Here is a 23,367-nt window from a genome sequence, read left to right on the forward strand (position 1 = left end):
CTGGACTGGAGGAGCCCAGAAGCAGAAAGAAGCAGGAGCTGCAGGCTGCTGGAGGCCAACAGCATGCAGCAACGCTGTCCTGGTGTGTATTAAGGACTGCGACGAGGGAGGCGTGCCTCCAGGGAGCCAGTGAAGCACAGCCTGCATTCTGCCAGCCAGGTTCAGGAGAGTGCTAGCTCCCTTGGGGCCTGTGCCATCCCCAAGGGTGCCTGAGGGGCAGGTGGTGGGTCCCTGACCTCCACCTCGCATTTTCTCGAGGAACTGCCTCTCAACGCGACGTTGCCCAGTGAGTTTTGTGGCGAATGTGAGAAACCCGGGAGCATACGATTGGATGAGAGAAGAGCTGGAGAAATGCACGAGCAGTAAACGCGGCACAGAATTGAAAGGAAAGTGTAAACGCTGAAAGCAAGAGTGAAGCAGAAAATATAAAGGCTAAAAGCGTAGCTCAAAGCCAAGCAAAGCAGAAAGTATAAAAGTGACACACCGGAGCAGACTGTAAAGCAAAAAGCAGATTGAAGTGAGCAAAAGACCGATCAGAGCGTACCGGGAGAGAAAGTTAAGTAAAGCACAACGGTGCGAGTGGCCCGTAACTGGAGAAGAGGGTCATGAGAAGAGTCAAGGAAAGGTGCCAGGGAAACGACAACGGAACAGAATCTGCAAGGTAGCATGAGGAGAGTTAAGGACAAGGGGCAGGGGTTCAATAAGAAAAGCAGGACTAAACATTGCAAGTGTGCATGGAAAGGAAAGGGATGCAGGAAGCATCCAGAGTGGTTGCGCTCAGGAATAGCATAGCCTTGCGTTTTCAAAAGCCTCTGATTCTACCCCATAAAAGGATGGTGTATGAAAGATTGTCAATAAGAAAAAAGTTACATCTGGACTAGCTGAATTTGTGTTTTCTATTGGGGGGGTTGGGGAGGCCTAAACCTGGGGAAGGACACCCTGTGAAATCAAGAAGGGACTGGGATATATTATATTTTGTGTTTGAAAGCTGGAACAGGCCTAAGCTTGGGGATGGGAACCCTGAGAGGCCTATCAAAGAATGCATCGTGATAGCAGTGATTTTGTGTTTGAACTCTTAAGTCCTACTAAATACATTTTTGAACTTTGTGAAAAGAGGCCTAGACTTGGGGAAGGGAGCCCTGAGACAGCAACTGTGTCTTTTTGTTTGGAATTGGAAGGATCAAAACTTTGGGAAGGGAAGTTTAAGAAGATCCCTATCACATTTGATTTAAGAGTGAGAGCAAGCATAGGTTTGAACTTTGGTTTTGGACTTACGGACATCTACGGCCCATAGAAGCATCAGTTGAAAGAACAATCCTCGAGTTTGGGTCAGGTAGCCATTACACCAACCCCACAAAGTCTGATAATAAAGGTTTTCAAACTGTTACTTTTGAACCTGTCTCTCGATACCATGCATGTCTCACAATGGGTATTTGGAAAATTGGGCAGATCTGTGGTGGCCATTCTATGGTTTTTCAGTGTTTTTAAATGCAAGCTGAGGTCGTCTGAAGCTAGTCGATAGCTTTTGAAAAATCTTGTATTCTCGCCCATTAATGCTAGATTGCATGGCTCGCCAGTGATTTTACATTTAGCTAAATGTATGCCACTCTTTGCCTCCTTTCGCTATAGTCTCCTTACTCCTTGTGGTCCTAACCTGCCCTCTCCTCATGGTAGGAGTTGCTGGGATCTAAATTTAGATGGCAAACTTTCTTAAATTGAAGGGTCTTGAACATGTACTGGTCTCGGTAGGTTTAAGATTGACCTCGAGATGTGCAACAAGCAGCAAAGAATCATTCATTATATCTATTGGTCCCCGGGGGAGATGTGGTTCTGGCAGTTGTCACGATGACCTTGGCTGGAAGTGCAAGAGGGATTTGGGTGACATATGTTTTTGCTGTGTCAGAAAGTGCAGTCGTCTTGGGAGGAAGTTCTTCAGCATGTTGATCTTGTGCTCAGGTTTCCCCTCCCTCCCTTAATATGTGTTGGGTTTGACACTGACTGACTTAAACTGTCCCACTAGTAAGCTCACTTAGGTCTATAGAGTCCTTGTGTTGGTTAAAAAAAGAACTTCTTGAAGCGTTTGATGAGTAATGTTAAACCCCACTGTTGATTACTGGCTTGACAGCATGTCAATTCTTTCTAGTAGGGAGAAGGTGTCCTTTTGAAATTATGTATTGATAAGTATGAAGACATTTGGAATGCTTTTATTGAGTTAATGGAGTACCTCTGTTATATTTCCTCATTCCTCCTTTTTTTGCTTTTTTTCCCCTTTTCTCTTTTATGTCTTCATTTGTATAATGGTCTGCTTGATTACCTTATGTTCTAATTGTGTTCTTATATACCTATCTGATGTATATAATTCTGTTGTATGGCCTTTTTTAAATCAATAAAGCATATTACACGCACACACACCCCGTTAGCATTTCTTTGTAACAACCATCACAAATCAGATATTTGCAAATACCTTTTTTGAAGTGCACAAGCAACTCCACTTTTCAGGTTTTTTCTTTTTGAAATCAAGGGATATGCAGCTGTAATGTCAAGTGGTTACAGTGCAGCACTTACAGCCAGACTTTGTCTGAACAAGTAGCACCAAAGTGGGAATGATATTCCTGATATTTTAGATAATATAAGTTTGTGAACGATAACCATGTCCTGTACCCATTTCCTTTCTGCTTACGAAGCAACTCATTGCAGCTGGCAGTAGTCCTAGTGTCATTAGTCAGATAGTTCTTGGACACTTTGCTTTTTTTCTGTACTTCTTTTAAACAAATAAATACACAATTGACAGTAAGTGTTCTTGAAGGAATTTTATCGGAATTGTGATAAAGCACAATTTGGTTAGTACATTTTTTGGATAATTGAAACTATTCCATACTGAAAAAATCATGCCCAAGAGTGAGGGTAAAAGAGTCTCACTCTTGGCAGGAGAAAAAAAATAAACCCCAAAAATCCAGCAAAGCTGCTGGTGGACTCAATAAGTTAGGAAATTCAGCCTAAACAGAGAATTCTCCCTAACAAAGTGGGAATGATATTCCTGATATTTTAGATAATATAAGTTTGTGAACGATAACCATGTCCTGTACCCATTTCCTTTCTGCTTACGAAGCAACTCATTACAGCTGGCAGTAGTCCTAGTGTCATTAGTCAGATAGTTCTTGGACACTTTGCTTTTTTTCTGTACTTCTTTTAAACAAATAAATACACAATTGACAGTAAGTGTTCTTGAAGGAATTTTATCGGAATTGTGATAAAGCACAATTTGGTTAGTACATTTTTTGGATAATTGAAACTATTCCATACTGAAAAATTTGCAAACCACTAATGAATTCTGAGGTTGCCTCTTTTCAATATGATTTTATTCTTTCTTCTTTGATTTTGGTTTCTTCAACTTGGTGGAGCAATAATATGCTGAATAAAGGGATGTGTGCTGATCTGTATTATGTGAATGTTGATCAATGTTTGTGTCTGTATTTAAGTGCACCTCCTTACCCACACCATGTATACCTATGCCTGTTAATATCTTACATGTTTGTTTTCATTTTTGTCTGCATTTGTTTTTTTGGAAGCTTTGCTATTTTTCGGGCAGCGTTTATTTTCCTGTCAATAGCCACACACTTATTAATTTTGATTTGCTTTGTGCAAAAATAGATTAAGAACTTGCTACAGAGAGCATTTACCTATAGTTAATTTTGTTTTAAGGATCAGAGGTCGATTTATTAATTAAGCCTTATAGACAGAGGGGTCATTGTTGTGTGATAATGATCGGTCACCAAGTTAAGTCTGGGAAGGGTGCTTATCCTTAGCCATAAACACCACTCCCGAGGTATACAAGGCTATTACCGCATAATAGTAGCAGCTACAAATGTTTTGGTGCTGAAGAGCTGAAGTAGATAATATAGCTTTATAAATGAGAAAGTAAATTGACAAACTGAGTTTTAATGAAATGTGATTTTACTTTGTAGTATTTGAATGTGAAGCTTATCTTAAGCATTTCAGTTAGAAACATGGTTGAACTGGAGCAGTTTTAACAGCCGGGGTCATGTAAATTAAATGTTTTTGCTGTAAGAAAAGGAAAGCATTTTCTCATGTTCTAGCTTTCTAGATGGTGTGTTAAATCGGATGTTGCATTGAGAAAAGTGTCTCTTGGAAGGAAGTGTTTTGAGTCATCTTGTCTGGAAATTGCATTATTGCTTCCCTGTTTGCTTTTTGAAGTCTGTTCAGAATGCAGTCAATAGCAGTAGTTATTGACTGCGCTCTGAGTCTGTGTGATTGGCTGAGAGACGGTCAATAAATATTTCCATGTGCTAATGCAATCAACACCCAGATTTAAATAATCTATTCTTTTATATACAGACTGATCATTAAGTTGTGAAAAAAGTTGTCCAGCATTTCTGGCTTATATATTCTATTTTTGTATTTCAGATAACACTAGAATCCACCAGAGCACAGTTCCTGATTCCCAAGGGTCCGTTAGATCGTAACCAGGCTGACGCCTCCTTAGAACGTGCTCAAAATTTAAACCCTATGGTAGATGTTAAAGTGGACAAAGAGAATATTGAAATCAAGGAAGAAGGATTCTTCACACAGTTTGATGCAGTAAGCACTATTAAAACCACACTTTTCATCATGCACTCTGTTTTAAACATAACGGTAGTCATTTAGGAAAATGTCCTTGGTGTGTCTATGGCAGGTATGTTGCTTTAAAGAAAACAAATTAAAGCTCAAGGAACCATTTCTGAAATTGTACGCATACCATAGGGCTATTTTGCACCTTGTCCTCCTGCTATAAAAGCTGAGTGAAGCTAACTTTAAACACCATTATAGCGTCTTAATACTGTTGATACTCGAGTGTCCTTTGCTCCCACCTTCCCAACTGATGAATGTGTAAAGCTACAGGAAGGAGGGAAACGGAATGTTGAAAGATGCTGACATTTTATAGGGCAGAGATCGGTCCATCTGTGTGCCAGGCTGCTCCTTCGTATGTTTCATGCCAACCACTATACTCGGTTCCTGTTTTTTTTCACCTATTGACAGGTCTGAAATAATCTTGCTCCATGGCTCTTTTTTCAGTGATGTCTTGCTCGTCATTACTTTTTTAGCCTCCGTAGGTGACTTTTAATTTATCATTGTTTTTAATCTTTTTTAGCATAAGCTGAAAGATCTTTTTGTACCTCCGTCACTTTGTTATTACATATGACTGGATATGAACCACTCATTGGTTGAAGCTGCATCTTATTCCTGTCAGAATAGCACGTAGCCTGTGTCTTGTTTTGAAGTCCCCACACTGAGCTGTTGTATCACAGTGGGCAAAGGATAGATACCCCTGAGAATGGGAATATATTCAGTTTGTCTCTGGACACAATCAGCCAGAAATAGCAAAGGGGGAGTTCAATATTGAAACGTGTAGTACATTTTGGTGCTGGTGTAAGGATAGATTCTGTGACGCACCCCACACCCCCCACCTCCCGCAACTCCTTTTAAAGTATTGACAGCTTTTAGGGCAGTGCCAAGCCAAGCAAAGGTGGAAACAAGGACGTAGGAGGTAAGTCTGGTTTCTCAAAAGTGGTACTCTCAGTACAGGTTGACTTTGTCGCATCCCATAAGGAAATTATGGTACTGCTGAGGGTTGTGGCATCGGCAAAGAGCAGCACAATCTGAGGGCATCCTGATACTGATCCGTATTCATGTTGATGCTGCAGAAACTGGTATTACTTTGGTAATATCACTAACCTAGGATCAATATTGTTAATCTTTGTGTTATAGCTCAATGAGCTTTTCACAAATACAATAAACATGACAAAATCAATATACATCTCCTAACACATAGCAATATATAATCACGAACACAACGGACACATTAAGATCCTTGTTCCTTAGTCACAGCGGAAGTCTTAAACTTTCAATATACATTCAATTCATTGCATAGTCATTGACAATCATTTCCCCCAAACAGAGCTCAGCCCAGGCATTGGTGCACCAACAATTCTTTTACTTGTCTAAACACGATAAAGGGCTAGCTGGGAGGAAATGGATTTCATATTTAGCCAAAAAGTCCCAAAATGATTTTGTTTTAATGGACTCATGCGTGTAGACCAGTCCGCCCAGATTGCACATGTATATGGATCTCAGTTTTACACAGTCAGTAAGGACCTATTTTGCGGTTTGACTCTGCTTGCTTCTGAGGCTTTGTTTTTGCACTACAACAAGGATACAAAGCTTTACCCGAGTACCGTATCTCAAGCAGCTTCTTCTAAGCGAGCAATTCAGACCACAGCCCTAAGCAAGGGATTGATAGGCTATTGACTAGTCTTCATTCTTGAGGTGTATTCTTTGCAAAAACACTTGGGTATTCGTGCACATGCTTCCAGGGAAAATGCAGCCTTCGATGCCTACCAAAGACCTGCACTGTTGACATCATTTGTAAAGCAGCCACTTGACTTCTCCATGTGTATTAATCGGGCAGTGCTGTCCGGGTGTCCCAGAGCCGACACTTAGTTTGGTCAGACTTTTAAGAACACAGTTCATTCTGCTATCCATCTGTAAAATGAATGCTGGGGAAACATTCCATTATTAGGCTTGCTTGAACAGAAACATTCAGAATATATTTGTTCTCATTAGTAGGCCCTTTGTTTGGTTCCATTATTCTATTTACGCATAACCTCCAGCCTCTCTACTCCTTCCTTGCCATAATTTATTATCCCGGTGGCTCTGACAAGAACTGAGATGGCAGAAACTGGCGAGATAAAAAGCCGGCCGTCTCTTGGAAAATCAAAGCCCACCATCAGAATCTAACAAACTCACAAATCCAAAATCTTAAAATGGCAGTTGAGTGCGAAGCAGGGTTCCATGTCATTCCAACGCCAGTAATGACTTCAAAGTAATTTACTTAAAAGTAATTACTTCGAAAATGTACATCGTTTTTTCTTTAATTGGGGGACTCCCTCCCTTTACCCCACCCCCCTACACTACTACCCCTACCACCACCCCCTTTTTTTTACCACTTTACCCACAACCACTAATATATTTTCATATTAAATTACTGGTGGTGTAACTATGGGACACCCCAAGCAGATGATGGGCATCAATGCTGATGCTGCAACAGGTGAGAGAGGCCTTTCATGGACAATGTTCTTCTTTGGATGCGGTTCTGTGTGCTGGTTCAGGAACTAGTACTCCAGTGCCATAATTCCAAGTGAATGCCAATGTTTTGTGGGCATTGAGGCTGGCATTGTGTACACCATTGAGCTACCCACTCTACCCTTATTTGGATTTAGTGATGGAGCACTTATCTGCCAGGATGAGGATGACCTATGTATACCCTCAAGTGCCAGGGAGGAACTGCACCTGGTCTCCGATGCTAAGTTATCTTGCAACGTTACCTGATAGGTAACGGACGGTTTCTGGTCATTAGATAAAGTGGCATAGGACACCAGTATGCTTTCAGTTTCTGCTTTCACAGAGGCTTTTAAAACATATATATTTTTATTTCATTTATTTGCCCCTTAGTTTTGAACTGGCTAAGACAGCCTTGAGGAACTTGGAAGTAAAACTAGTAATGTCAGCCTTGATAGACATACATGTCAAACCAATACTGCAGAAAGTAGCGTGGCTTTGAGAAGTGGGGCAACCTCAACCTATTGAGTGATTAGGTGGGGAAGTGGGGGAATACACACTAGTAAAATGACTGTTTCTTGTACGATTTCTAGTCCTTACCATGCCCACTTTCTCAAATTGAGGCAAATTAATTTCCCTGCGGGTCTGGTGGGAGAGTGACATTTCTGAATGCTGTCCCAGTTAAATTACTCATGGCGGTTTTGGGATGCCTGATCTTGCAGCTTATCATGCCACATTTACTTTGAGGACTACATATAATTGTTTTGGTCAGACTAAGTTTGCAAAGCACAGATGGCTCGCTTGTTAAAGTGGCAGCTGATCCCTATCCTATGAGCTCACAGCTTTTACATAGCTAAGTTCCCAGCCGGGAAGATGCCTGCACCAGCCCATACAATCAAGATGTGGTGTTAAAAATGTGATGCTCCTGCTAGAGCAGAACCACTATGTTAACTATGGGATGTTTCCTTGTGGGATAACCAGTCAGCCAGCAATTGCTGCAAGCTTTTCTGGCAGATGTGGCTAACGGGGAAGTTGTTGAAATTGCTAGGTTTGTTCTGGGGAGGGAATATTTACAATTCTTGAAATCTAAATGTGTTTGCCTAGAGAGAACGGTCGCACTATGACAAACTAACACATCATGTTATATAGATCCTCACTGGTGACTGACTGGTTCATAGAACCCCTCAAAAAATTGACATTACTATTACATCAGAAACAATCATTGGCGTAGCCAATAGGTCTTGGTTTTATACACAAACCTATGGCTGCTGAACATGAAAATATGTTTTATGTACACAATGCAGTTTGTGGAATGTGGTAGTACACTTGTTAGAAAGTGTGACATGTTTTGAAGGTAGTACCCTTTGTTTGTCAATCAGTGTCCTTAGTTTTACTTTATTCATGGACGTTGTGATGAATCGCGGGGTTTCGCTACTTCTCCACAGAGGGGAGCCTTTCCTTGTGAGCCTCCTATGCAACATTTCCCCTAGGGGTAGCTACATGAGGGACCTCACAAGGAGAATCTCCTTTATGGGACAAGGACTCCTGTTCCCTCGATGAACTCCATGAAACTCTTCCTTTTGGGCCCTCAGTACTATCCAGAATTGAGAAATCTTTTGGAACAAGCAACTGTTATTGAAACATTACACCATATATTCAACTTGAAAAAATGTTTGATGAAAATACTGAGAGAGGTGAGCGAGAAATGACGATTGCTCAGTGGTTAGAAGCCAGCCAAACTGGGAGAATGAAGAAAGAAAGAACAGTCGAGAATGCTCAGCGGAAAGAGTAAAGACTTTGATGTTCCGCTGGGGGGGGGACCCAGAAAGCTAGAATAAAAAGGAAGGAGTACAGTGTGTGTGTGTGAAACCCGTAAAGTTTGAATCTGCCAACACAAGCTGCTGAGAACAGGACGATCCTCTGTCTGGAGGATACAGCCTGTGGGTGTACCCAGGAGGTGCGGAGAGCTGAGCTGTGCATGGAGGAGAACCCTGAGCGAAGGAGAACCAGGAGTGGTGACATTACCAGTTGAAGGTGGACTTTTCAGTCCAAGAACAACCCTGATACAGTTTCTACGCTGGCCCCGTCGGGCCACGAAGAAGAACCAAGAAGCATTGGAGTAAGCACAGGAACCGTTCAGATGCCTGTGTCGTCCCGATCCTGGGGAAAGACCCGGTGATGCTAGCCTATGAGCAAGAAGGTAACTGGAGAGGCAGGAGGCCCAGGAGGGGTATACAGGGATCAAGGACACACCTAGCCTACTTGTCCCAGTGAAATGGACAAGTGTTCGTAAGAGCAAGAACCTTTACAACAATCAACCTATTTGCCCAGTGAGAGAACAAGTGCCTATAAAAGTGGGAATAACTGGGACTTCGTTTACGTTTTTCAGTGAAGGATCTAATACCTGAAAGAAGGAAAATCAGTCTAACCGGTCTCGCTCATTACAACAGGACAGGAGCCAAACAGGGGAGAAAACCTAGTTACTTGGGGTGCTTTATTCAATATAAGGAGAAAGGCAGTTTGTCAGAACACGATGAATGTGATGTGACGTATTGATTATGAAGAAGTAAGGAAAAAGAATACAAAGACACTTGAATAAAGCATAGTATAAGGGTATAAAAGCCCAAACACAGTCAAGAGACGTAGTCTCATTCAATACTTTATACTAAAACAGTCTTTAAGTGTCGGCGCCTCTTTGATTCCAACAGAAATATTTGGTACCAGTCAATGAATGTGTTCAACAGAATGTACTAGCAATAAAAGTTCAGAAACCTTCGCTCTATCAATAATTAAAGGTATGTCTGTAATGAGTGACTTGTTTAACAGTGTGCTTGTTTAACAGAAAATATGCCCCAAAGGCTCACATTTCAAGCAAGGGGTTTATAGAAGTGTATAGTTCCTTGTCATCAAAGCTGGATAACTGGTAATGTGCTTGCCATTCCCTTCCCTCTAATAGCTGTATGATGTGCTTTGAGTCTTACATATGTTGCTTGCTTGATCATTAATGGTTGCAAATATTGGTCTATATATTTAGACATATTTATCCATCCTATACCCCTTAGGATGGATCTCATTTGTGGAAGATCGTGTTAAGGTTTATGCATTTTCAGTAGAAAATAGATTGTAGTTATAACTGTGTTTTCTTGCAATAAAAATGTCCTGTCCTCATCCAGGAGGATTCCCAGCCCATGCCAATGGAGTATTAGCTTTTTAAGATCTTGTAGTATTTCTGCTACTGGATTGGCTTTGAGTTTTAAATGGCATCCTGGTGTGTCAAGATGCGTAGAGCCATTTTGACATAATATCTGCGATTTAGGATGACTGTTTCCGCCCTTGTCGGCCTCCTTCAACTAACGATAAAAATAGACATTGAATGCTATCCTTAAGCACCACCAGAACAAAGCCAAAATGTGCAAAACCCATAAAGAATGATGAAAGGGATTATCAGTTATTTGTTTTTAATTTGTATAAAGCACTGCTCACCCGTGGACCTCGGGGCGCACAAAGAACAAACGAGGCAGACTACACAAATGAAAGGGAGGGGCTGGGGGGGGGACAAGCAGGGTAAACGGGTGACTTAACCTGGTTTAAGATTGCACAAATGCGTCTTGATCAGTTTCTTAAAATCTTTGAGAGAGTATACTGATCTGAGGGGGTAGAGGAAGCTTATTCCAGGCAAAGGGTGCTTGGACATCAGAAAGATCTCTGCTTGAACCTGGGTTGCACTAACTGTGCCTGGTCTTGGGACCGGAGGATGCATCCTGGACGGGTGACCTTGAGGCGGTCGGTGAGATATTGAGGTGCCTCATGGTTTTGGCATTTGTGAGTCAGAGTGAGTAGTTTGTGTCACACAATGTTAACGGGGAGCCAGTGAAGCCCTCTCCTTGCCTCGGGCATCTCCTCTCCGGGACAGACCATGAATCGCCCTGACGGCTCCATTTTGGACAGTCTGCAGTGTTTTGAAGTTGGCTTGTGATGTACCCAGTAGTAGACTATTGCATTAGTTTAAGCAGGAGATCACAAGAGCAGTGGCCAGCAGGGAGATGTTACTGAAGGAGCTCTTAGGATGGATGTAATTTAGTAGTTTGGTAATGTAGCCGCAGGTTGCTCAAATATGGGCAACATGCGGCTTCTTGGTAAGTTCTGCAACAAAAATAACACTGTTTTTACACTATCAACTGTAATTCTACTGCCCGCAATGGTAAAGGATTTCTAGTTGGTGTGCAGTTTTTTTGAGTCGCTGAGAAGAGGCCATGATCAGGAGCTCTGTTTAACCTGTGTTGAGGGCAAGTGAATTGGTCGTCGTTCAAATCTGGATTGAGTCATAGATTGCGTTGATGGCAAGTGCATCCTAGGCATAGATGCCTGATAGCTCCAGGATGACCTGGGTGTCATCAGTGTAGTTAGTGTACTGGTCCCATGTAATAATGTCCCTGTAAAAATGTCTCCTGACAAAATGTTGCCACTTTTTTCCGGCAACATTATTAGATTGAACATGTGGGCTACTGGACACCCGTGTCATCCAGAAGAGAGAGCTGGGGCATGACATAGATATTAAATAAGTAGGGGGAGGTACAAGACCCCTGCAGAACCCCGCAGGTGATTACCGAGCGTATGGAGCCAATGCCGTCCACTGCCACTCTGGCAGACCTAGTTCTGAGAGAGGATGAAATCCATTGGGTGGCGGAGTCCATGTAGTACGCATGTTCATGTAGCCTTGTCACAAGTAGGGAATGATCAACCAGGTCGAAGGCTGCCGAGAGGTCCGCAAGCATGAGGACAGCAGGCTGACCTTGGTCGATGATGCTGGTCGAGATTGGCTTTGTGATCCAACATGGCAGTTTCTGTGCCATGCTTGGCTCTAAAACCGGACTGCAGCAGATTGAAAATGTTGTTGCATTCTTGGAACTCTTGAAGTTGCAGATAGACCACGCGATCCATGATTTTTAGCATGAAGGGCGCATTAGTTACAGGCCAGTAATGTTTAGGAATGGATTAGTCCAGGTTGTTATTTTTTTCTCCAGAGAGTAGGGAGCATTGATAGGTTAACCAGTTTGGTAACCCAAGGGACCAGGACATGAATACAGTCCTTAAAGATATTTGAGGGATAGCTATCTCCCGGGCACACAGTGGGTTTCATGTTGGCCACCATCTTAGAAATGTGAGCCTCGCAGCATTGTTTAAATTCAAATTGAGCAAATGTTTTTATATTTTGAGTCACTGAAGAGCTGAGCGATGGAGGAGACACGTTCCTATCCGTAGGGAGAGTGTGCTGTTGGGCCAAGATAGTCTGTTGATGGCCAGTGATTTTAGAGGCAAATTCCTTGTGAATCATTTCGCACGAGGCAGCATCTTTAGTGGGTGCTGCTTTGCAGATGTGTTTCCCCTCAAATTCTTTAATAATCAAAAAGAGCTCCTTAGAACTTGATTTGGCCGTGGTGATTGTTATTGAAACTAGTGGTTTTTGCCTCGATGATTGCTGCTTTAAATTGTTTAGCTATGTGTTTATCGGATAGGGAGGGGTTTACACCTTTCGAATAAATATGATAACAGTGGTACTTCCTGATCACAAGATGGCTCACCTACCTCTTCTCCAGTTAGCTCGGACTCTGATGCTGATAACTAAAGATCTGGGGTTCAGAATAAGGGCCTGTTATTTGCTGCTACCAACCATATAGATTACATCCAACGCTGAATTGTTTTTTTAAAATTTACCAGAAAATGAAAACTGAAAAGTCTGAAGATGAAACGGAGGTTCCTGATGCCAGAGTAATACCAAGTACATTTACGATTAAAGACATGGAGAATACCAGATTATTTATTTCAATCAATTAAGACACATTTGTATCAGGCATCCAAATCAGGGATTTAGAAACTGATTCAGACACAATTGCAGACTATAAATTAAACAGTAATTCTTACCCACAGCATCTGCAGATAGAGGGGCAATAGAAACCTTTCATAAAACATCTCTAGCAGACATTGACATGGACAGATGATTATATACAAGTATACAATCTTTGTTTACAAGAAAGGAAAGCATTGACCAGCCTCACTTGAGATCAGGCTTTTATTATCAAGGAGGCCAATAAGGGCGACAATATAGTCATCCTAAATCGCAGAGATTGTCAAAATATGTCTTATGCATCTTGACACACCAGGATGCTATTTAAATCTCATAGCCAATCCAGAGGGAAGCAAACTGAATGAGGAGCTGATGCTCCTTCCTACACGGCTGTTTCTAAAGCCACGTTCTAGGCTTTGCTCGCCCACAAAGGAGATTTTTGCAGGCCCCCTAGACCACCAGGGACATGAAAGAAAACCCCACCAAATAACGGGATTTACCTTGAAGGTGGCCATGCCAGACACACACCACACCCCCCAACACAAACTGGGATATTCTACAAAACAAACCACCATTTTTGTTTAGGCGACTGCCTCTCACAGGGGGACACGCGGGGGGGGGGGCAAGAGCTTAAGGTGCTATATGAAGGCTTTTTTGTATGTAACATCTCGTGGGTGATGAATGCCAGTTCAGCTTGGCCAGGGACCACAGACGCCCTATAAGATAGGGATTGGGGTAAGAGACACCAGAAAGCAGGAAGTTGTGGTTTATTTGGGAGAGGTCACAGGAGGAGCTCGCAGACCAATAGACCAGCAGGAGGAAGGACAGTGGCAGGGAGCAAGCAGGTGATTTGGAGCAAGTGAGACATTAGTTATTGAGTGCAAGTGGCACTGCATTGTGAATGTGCGTGAAAGAGTGGTAAATGTGGATGGAAGAGAGAGGTAGTGAATGTGAAGTGCTTGTCTGAGTGGAGGAGGGTGTTTGGGTAGAAGGAGGCAGTGCTAGAGTGTAGGTGGGAGTGGTAACATCAAAGGGTGGAGCAGTCGGTAGCCTTGGGTAGGCCTATGAGCGACCGAGGAGAAGAGATTAATGGAGTAGACCTGAATGGGGGGGGAAAGAGTTGGGTGTGCGAGAGTAAAGTGGGAGGAGAACATTAGTGAGGGAGAGGAGTATATGGGCGTGACGTGAAAGACTGAATCGAATTAGAGTATGTGAGAGGCACAATCCAATATCCTGGTTTAGATATCCAACCCTAACCCTAACACTAGGATAGTGTAGGGTCAGTCTAGTAAGTCCTTGAGGGAGATTAGACGGATGATGCATTCTTCTTTTAGGTCTTCACCAGTAGTATAATTCAGAACCTAGTGTGAGGGGGGCCTGCTTGTAGTCCCTGTCGGAGGAGGGAGTCCAAGCCCCCTTTCCAGCCCCTCGTTACCTGAACACGACGGCAGGGCCACAACTACCCCGCCGCAAGAAAGTCGGTTGGCAGCAGAACAACAGATTAAAGATTGTGGGAGCTCCATGAGAGCCTCTTCGCAGGACGTGGCGTACGCGATAGCAGATCACTCTGCACCGTCGAGTGCCGTAAACTCTGCAACACTGGCTGCTAAAGGACGCAGCTCCGAGAGCCAATGCCACCAGGTAGTTCGGTTACCCGGACGACACCGGCTACCGCAGAAGGAGGAAAGCACGGATCCAGCTGACCGCGTTGGCTGGAACTCGCACAACGGAGGAAAACCACTAACCCACCAGGGATTACTCAAAGGATTCTAGGAAATACCCAGAAATCCCCCCACTAACCCACTAGGGAAATGAAGGCATCGATTAGGGGTATACAAATCTCACTAGCTCACCAGGGTTGTTTTTGGCAAGACTTAGCCGGCAAGGGGACGTGGACCCCATTAGGGTCCATGCTAAAATGCAGCAACAAACCCCTTTAAGCCCTTCCCCGGTCACACTTACTTGTCAGGGTAAGTGGCCAATCCTAGGAAGGAGTGGGATATTTAAGGAGGCGTGTCGAAACTGTGCAGTGTGGGTTAGTTGGATGAGGGCATCAGGTGGAGGACAACACCAGAGAGTGGAGAATATTGGTGACAGTGGAGGGTTTGTGTACAGGAGGGAGGAGTGAGTGCAGTAGGAGTAGTAGTTGGACATAGAGGAAGTGGTTGGTGTGGTGGGTAGGAAGTGGTTGGAGTGGTGGGTATTATTAGTGAAAGTAGAGTGGTCGTGAGAGGTGGAAATAGAGCTGAGGAGTGGTAGTGGTGGGTGATGGTGCAGAAGTAAGACTCTGACACTGAGGGGGTCATAGTGGTTGTTACAGACTTTTATTGAAGTGGACAAATGAAAAGAAAACCCTAGCTTGCCCCTCCCCCCACACAACTCTAAGAGGGGTTTCCCTGCCTCAACCAAAATACTAATGTCTCAGGCCGTCAAATCAAGAGTTCAGAGTACTATGTCAGAATCCTATCTTTGTCCCTCACATTTTAAGCTCCACTAAATCAAAAAGTAATTCTTTCTGGTCCAGACAAATGACTCCCTTCCCCTGAGGAAAAGCAGTTCCTTTCTCAAAGTTCAGTTTCAACTGTAGGTCAAAAATTGGTGGAGGAATGTCTCCCTTCCCCAACCAACCTTTCACAGGCTTCTCCAAACGATGGTGGGTCTCTGACCCAGATTAGCAGCTCCATCTACCAGGCACTGTGATGAAGAGGAGGAGTTTAGATGCTTTGCCAAACCGTGGTGGTTCCCTGACCCTGGTCGGTAGACCTGGTTCCCTTCTTTCCCAAGTCGCTTTGGTTGAAACGGACTTGGTTTACTCTCCGGTCTTCATATCTTATTCTCACAGTTCTCTTCACCTTCTCCCCTTTTATTTGACAGCTCTGGGTCGTTTGTGTTCCCTCAGTGTACTGCCACAAGGAATATTAGACTTTCTTGTTGCGTGATATGTCACTTTCAGGTAAGGGTCCCAGACCCTATTCTTTTTGTTATAGTGTCTTGATCTGGCTTCTCTAACCCTTTAAGTGCCAAGGACGAGTATACTCGTCCTTTTTACATAGGCTTCAATAATAGCCTGTCACTTATGTCCCATAGGGACTCTCCTCCCCCCATTGTGCTTATACTGTTAACTTTAGGGTTCCTCAACCCCCACCCACACCCCAACCATAGATTCAGCCACCCAAATACCTTTCGGGTCTTGCTGTAGCCCTCCGGTCGGTTGCATGCTTCCCCGTGTGTCATCGGCTTTCCGGGCCTCTTCTCTGCTTGATACAGCGGCTCCGCTTCTCCTGTTTGGCATGTCTCTCGCAGCTGGACCGCATGGTCCTGTAGTGCCGCTCTGCTGGTGCTCTCCCCAACTGGTCAGGACACCATGCCTCTTGCTTTCCCACGATCTGGTCTCCCCCATGCTGTTCTCTGCGGGGATCGTCCGCTGCCCTCTCAGTTCCTACAGGGAGGATATGACACTGGTGAGTCCGTTGTCAGTTTTTATGTCGGCATTCAATTCGGTTTGTGGTTGGAGAATAGACCGTTCAGGTAGGTTCATTTGTGTGATCCTTGAAGAGCCGCACTTCTTTCTTGTCACATTTTGACTTTCATGAGTTACCTCTACTCTTCCTTGCCTCAGTCCTTTTTACTTCCTGGGTTCTACAGAGGTATACCATACGGAAGGGGTGAAGGAGAGGTGTAGGTGTTGGGCAGATACTGCGTTTTTCCAGCATAGTCGTCAGTTGTCCCATTGGGGGTTTTCCCCTCCCATGAGACCCGCTGACTACTACCCCCAGTTGTGTTATGTTGTTTTGTTACTGAAGCGCCAAATCCCTAAGGCATCCAGGCGCTGAACAGAGGAACAGAGCAACAGAACGGGAATTCCAAGATTCTCTGGTTTCTTCACATGAACAGCCTGGTCTTCAGCAACTTTCTAAAAGCAAGATGATTTTCTTCCTTCCGGAGTGATTCTGGTAGCTCATTCCAGGCCCAAGCCACCCGAACCGGGAAAGAGCGACCATTGCCCCAGGCTCTTTTGAATAGATTTACCCTAAGGAGGCATGCCTTAGCTGAACAAAGATTCCTAGTATGTTGATAGATCACTACCTTCTCTTTTCTTTTAATTGCAGCACATTAGTATTCATTTATAGGAGCAACTTCCTTAAATTTGTGTATGGTATAGTACATTGTGGGTGTATGAGGGACTGATCTCTTATTGACATGACCTGCCTCGTTGACTCTTGCGCCTCTTCATTCTGGATTGTGGAGACTCCCCTCTCGTGGGCCTTAAACGCTACCTCACAGGGGGGAGTGATTACAACAATTACTGGATGTGAGAGCTGGGTGGTGTTAGTTGGTAGAACCTGCTGTATTAGGCTGGGTCTGATTGTCCCAGTAGTATATCCTTTTTTCTCGAGGAGTGGCGCCTCTTTTATCTGAACTGACCGGGTTCCCCCCCATGGGCCTTAATAGCGGTCTCATGGTGTGGGACAACCCTGGCAGTTGAGTGTGGGGGAGCCATTCTTTAACATAGCCTCTGCCCCGGTAGCTAGCATGGACACTGAATGCGAGTTACCGTCTTCTCCTGTGTCAGCCCTACCTTGATACGGGATGGTGAGGCAGTTGGAATCCACCCTGCTTCTAGCTGCTTTGACAACGTCTAGCACCTCTGCTATTCCCATTCTGCCCAAAAGCAGCACGTCCCTAGCACCGACCGGCTTGCCTCACTCGTGCCGGCGCTCGCGCCTGGTTTGCGTGTATATATATATATATATATATATATATATATATATATATATATATATATATATATATATATATATACACACAAGGGTTCAGGATAATGTAGTTCAGCAACAGGAAACCAGTTCAGCAACAGGAAACCGAGTTTTGAAGATAAGGTAAGCACAGAAGTGCATGGAAGCAATGACTGTCTCCCTTTTCTTTGGAAATACACGCTATAAAAACCAACAGGCTCACCAAATATATCTCAATGAAATCTTTAAAATGTTACTAAAATAAATGAAAGAGCACACTCCGAGGAAATTTAAAATATACACTCAAGCAGCGGTGCATTCTTTCGTTCACACACGCAGTGACCAAATATGAAATGAGTCCCAGGGGGACTATCGGGTAGCAGCCTCACCTCCCTGGCCTCATGGGAAGAGGCTCCCCCTACGGAAGCAGTGTTCACATCCTGGGATTCGTCACAGGTGATAGTCGAGGTCTGGCTGTGCTAATGGAGTAGTAGTAGGGAGGTAGTAGTGGTGCCATTGAGGTAGTAGAGACGGAGGTGAAGGTAATGTCAGAGGAATAAAGAGAGTGGTAACATCGAAGGGTAGAGATAAGAAGGCACAGTGTTAGGTCGGAGGGGCGGTAGAACGACTGGCAGTTGAACATCTTGGGACCTAGTGTAGGGAGGAAGGGTCATGTCCGACTGTGCTTAAGATCAAGTGGAACTGGGTGGAAGGACGCATCATCCCATAACCTCAGAGGAGTACTAAGCAGGATAGGTTGGGGACATCTATAAGATGTGTAAAAGTACATTAATGTGCGCACTGTATGCCCTCAAACTACCACATGTCCACTATCTGCATCAGGAGTAGCTGCAATTTCTACTTACGACGTGGCACAGGAAATAGCCAGTGAATTTAATAATACACTCACCTCCTGTTAAGAACAAGAAGACTGGTTTAGTGGACAAAAGTAACAAGGTAAATGGGGGGTGACACATACCAGTAGAAATCGACTAGATTTGCAGTCCAATATATAGTCCAGTAGATTGCACAAGAAGTGAGTTAGATTAATACGACACATTCAGCTGAGTTGAATGAATCTTCTATATATTCATGTCCAGCAAATGATAATGAACTACTAGCCCAAAATGTTAGATGTGGTGAAGCTGCTTCCTCATATCAAAGATGGCTTTAGCATGGGAGGACAAGTTCTTAAAGTATCACTACTGAATACTCGCTCCTTAGGTAAACGCACAATAGATATCCATGATTACGTCATTGACAATCACATTGACATCATGTGTATAATAGAAATTTGATTAATGGATTCCAGTGGTCCAAATATTGATCTGGTCACCACAGGTTATAGATTTTATGATCAAAACCATGAAATTGGTAATGGAGGGGGAATATTCATCTTGGCGAAACAGGGGCCCTGCCTCTTCCAGTCTCCAGTTGTTAGTGAAGGGTATGAAATAATGCTTCGTAAAGCTATCCCTTCCCCTAATAGTCAACATTATACTATTGTACTGTCCCACTAATGAAACCCCTACCTTCAACGAAGAAATAATTAGTCTCCTAACCTCTTTAAACAGACCAAATTGTTCAACCATTCTGGGAGATTTTAATCGTTTGCTGGGAAACACCTTGGACTCTGAGGCTATACTCTTGGAGCAATTGCTAAAAAAATATAGACACTATTAAACATAATAGAGAACCAACCCATAACAATGGTAATGTCCTGGACTGGGTGGTATCTAAAAATATATACCTTAGTCATAGGAGTATTAAGCCCTGTGTCAGGTCCGACCACTACTTTGTTGGCTTCCAACTTATTCTACCTGAAAAGGCAGCGCACAAAACGAACGCACTGCAGAAAGTTATTTGTAGAAATTTAAATAAAGTGCTGCTGGATGATTTGGAGGATTGTATGCATGGACCTATGACTACTACTTTAGATTCTGACCCCCCTGATGTTTTAGTGACTTGTAACTGCTAGACTGATTATCCCCTATAAAGTTGAAGACAATTTGAGAAAGATCGAACAATCAGACTTGAGTCACATCAGCCTTGACTGCACTGAAACAGGATAAAAGGCAAGCAGAGCGAATCTGGGAGAAAAATAAAACTGAGCAAAATAAGATGGTTTGGAAATCTTTAGAAAAAAACCTATAGAAGAGTGATCTATGAAGCAGAGAAGCACTATTTTGATACACAAATTGAGATTTACGGGAATGATAAAAAAACCTTTAGAAATTCTCAAGAAATGGGTGAATCGTCACACATGAGCACAATTATTTGTGCCTATTAAGGACTGTACTGAGGTTCAACAGGATGTTCATACTAAAATTAAATTCAAAGATTGCTTGTAGCATGGTTTCTGACAATAAGCCTAATGTACCCGAGCACTTGAGAAAGGCATCCCAATTTACTTTGAAGTTTAATTTTATCTCTGCACCCGAGATGGAGAATGTTCTTAAAAAGTTGCACCCCCACCTGCCACAGAAATGTAATTTCATCAAAGTATTTTTAACCATTTTAAATGATTTGCTACCATTTCTTTCACGTTTCACCAATGCGACTTTTAACCACAACACTATTCCAGCCATTGTTAAATATGTTGGCGGCTACTTTATTAAATAAACCTGGTGAAGACCTGAAAGTATTTAGTAATCTGAGGCCAATAACTAATGTTTGTTTTTTTTATTTAAAATTGTGGACAAAATTGCTACTATGAAATTCCAGGGGTAACTGGATCAATCTAACATATTGTATTTAAGGCAGTCGGGCTTCCGATCCAACTATGGCTCTCAAAGTGCACTGCTGTATATTCAGACACAAATGTTGAGTGTTGATGGTGTTAGGGAGAATTCTCTCTTTAGGCTGAATTTCCTAACCTAGTGAGCCCCCCAGCAGCTTTGCTGGATTTCTGGAGTTTGTTTTTTTCTCCTGCCAAGAGTGAGACTCTCTTTCTCCCACTCTTGGACATGATTTATGGTGTTCCTTTGACTGTTAATGTGTTTTATGGGCTATAGGGTCCTTTACTACATAGGGTCTCGTGTGTTTACTATGTGTGTTACACAGCACCCTCCATGCAGTAACACAGGGGTGTCATAGTGACACCCCACCATAGACTCCATACCCTGGGACTGACTACTGTCTCCCAGGGCATGTAAAGTCACCATTGGCTTTACTAGTCCCAAATTATTAACAGAAACCAGTACAAACCATCATATTGTGGACGTACTGGTCGGGGTCGAGGGGGCACGTCTCCGTCCCCCCTGATCGAGTTTTGGCTGGTGGCAGTGGAAACTACTTTTTATATTCGACCGCAAATATTTTCCTATGGGATTTTCCCATTGTTCGAGGCTACCAACTTTAATTATTTAATTCTCATAGCCTCGAACATACCGCTGGTTTATTTAATTAATATTAATTCACCGGTTGGTATTTTTTGCCATGACTCCATTGTAAAATGGCGTTTCTGTTCTCTTCTGTGACTCCAACCCAAGTCGAGCCCTTTGTTCCACTTTTTGGCGGGCTTCTCCACAGAAGCCTCCAAAAGTGGTGCCACTCTGTCTGGGTACCACAGGGGGTATGGGAGGGGGTTTAGGCACCCTGGACCGAGTTACCTTGGTAACTCAGGTCGCACTCTTGTGTGATTGGCCCAAGTGGTGAGCCGGCCGGCTCACCACTTAGTATGTTTGATTGACAGCTAGGCTGAGTGAATGGGGGTATGCTGCATAAAAGCAGGGCTTTGGGGACTGGAACTTCAGAAGTCGCCACAGGACCTGAGAATCCGACGAGGGAGAAGCTGAGCCGACCTACCACGACGACACCACCGGTGGAGCCCTGCGGAACCGACTCACCACTTCCTGACGACAGAGAAGATCTCCCGGCTGGAGAGGCTTCTTCCCCTGACTGGTGGGCACAACCAGTTTTACCTTCTTTCTTCGCACCCCAGACCGGTTTGTGGTCGAACTGCCCGTGCCAAGCACCCCGACGGCCGATAGCCACTCACCCCTGAACCGCGAGTCAACGGACCGCTCCTTGTACCCGAGAAACTCCGCGGCTGGTTTCTTCCCTGGCAGTGCAACAGACTCCTGTCTTCCTCCACGACGAGATCCTCTTTCCCCCGGACGTAGCACCGACTTGCATCTGCTGCCAGGAACAACTGCCCCTGCTGGAGTATTCTCACCACTTTAAGGTACCGTGTCTGCCAGGCCTCCCTTTCTAAAGATTGCTACAAGGTAATAATAACCCCTTAACCTTCTGGACTGGGCTGGCCGCCTTGACCCTCTAACTGGTCCCTTTCTTTGGTCCAACTCCTTTTTGAACCGTTACAAGACTTTTGTGCACTGCACCGTGTGACCTTGGATACATTTTGTTTGATCCTCTTAAAGTGGATCCGGCCTATTGAACTCTAACTTCACGGTTTTACTTTGCCTTCCTCTCTTGTTATGTTCTTGTAAAAGTGTTGGGATCTGTTTCAACTTATTCTCTGCTTTTCTCTCCCTTTTTAAACAAATTATTAGAGTGCCATCTACGTTAACCGCTGTCTGAAAATAAGTGGGGCTTTACTTAAGACTTGTCTAATACTCTTTTAAGGAAGTGTATATCTTCTAGTGACCGTGTTTTTGAATTGCTTACTATTAGTGCCTGTGTGTTTTTCTAGATGTGGTTTTAAATAAATAATTATATCTCTTTTACACCAAGCCCTGGTCAGTGGTTACTTGTTCTACTGTGTTCTCTTGACCTATTGTGAATACTCTGTATACTGCCTAACTCTTCTTGAGGGATGTCTGACTGCTCAGCCACAGCTACCAAGTGAATCTGTGTGGTACAGACTGCTACCAAGTGGGTTTACTGCCAAACTCCTGTAGTCTTAAATCCTTTGCAGTGGTCCCAGAGGGAACTGCACAGGTTTCTGCCTAACAGATGGCAGTAAGACTGGGCTGCTGATGTTGCTTGACTTATCTCCAATATGTAGGAGGCTGTTTCAGAGAAGCTATTGAATGGATTAGTTCCTTTCTTGCTAATATAAAGTCCAAAATTTGTTGTGATCCGCTCTCGGATCCGGCACTAATGACTTGTGGAGTCCCTCAGGGAACATACCTCTCACTAGCTTTTTTTAATGTTTATATGCAACCTTTGTGTGATCTGCTTGGGAACATGGGAATCCAGTTTACAAATTACACTGACGACAAACAGTTACTGATCAAAATGAGTGGTGATTACTCAAGTGACGTGAACAAGATCGCCAACATTTATAAGACCATGCAAGTCTGAATTTCAGCAAACTGGTTATGTCTTAATAACTAAAAAACAGAGCTTCTCATATTTGGCTCTCAACAAGCAAAGGCTAAATTGGATCCCAGTGCTTAGCTTTTTGTGTTGATCATTGCATCAAGGTGCTAGAGGAGGAGTTTTTGAGTCCTTGCTTGGTGCAGACACCCAGGTCGATAGTACTATTAAAAAGTCACAATCCGATCTGAGGCCCCTCTGGTAAGTTAAACCATATGTATCATCAATAAATAGTGACTCTCTGGTCAGGGCCACCATTATGCTGAGATTAGACTACTGTAATACACTCCTTATTGATGCAAGCAAAAACTACATTCATAAACTCCAGGTTTTACAGAACGATGCGGTTTGCATCTTCCGGAGTGTGCCAAAAAAGTGAATAGATCT

The 23,367-nt window shown here is 43.5% G+C and overlaps 1 protein-coding gene across 1 annotated transcript in view; it reads left to right on the top strand.

Annotated features, from left to right (window-relative positions):
- SAE1 (SUMO1 activating enzyme subunit 1) overlaps nucleotides 1-23,367 on the top strand; it is a 1,106,078-nt gene that overhangs the window by 266,461 nt on the left and 816,250 nt on the right. Inside the window, exon 3 of the mRNA XM_069644537.1 lies at nucleotides 4,426-4,599. Coding sequence (XP_069500638.1) covers nucleotides 4,426-4,599 — 174 coding nt within the window. The remainder of the gene's footprint in view (nucleotides 1-4,425; nucleotides 4,600-23,367) is intronic.

This window comes from Ambystoma mexicanum, chromosome 2p (assembly GCF_040938575.1).
Source record: "Ambystoma mexicanum isolate Mex_15411 chromosome 2p, UKY_AmexF1_1, whole genome shotgun sequence".
Classification (NCBI taxonomy): domain Eukaryota; kingdom Metazoa; phylum Chordata; class Amphibia; order Caudata; family Ambystomatidae; genus Ambystoma; species Ambystoma mexicanum.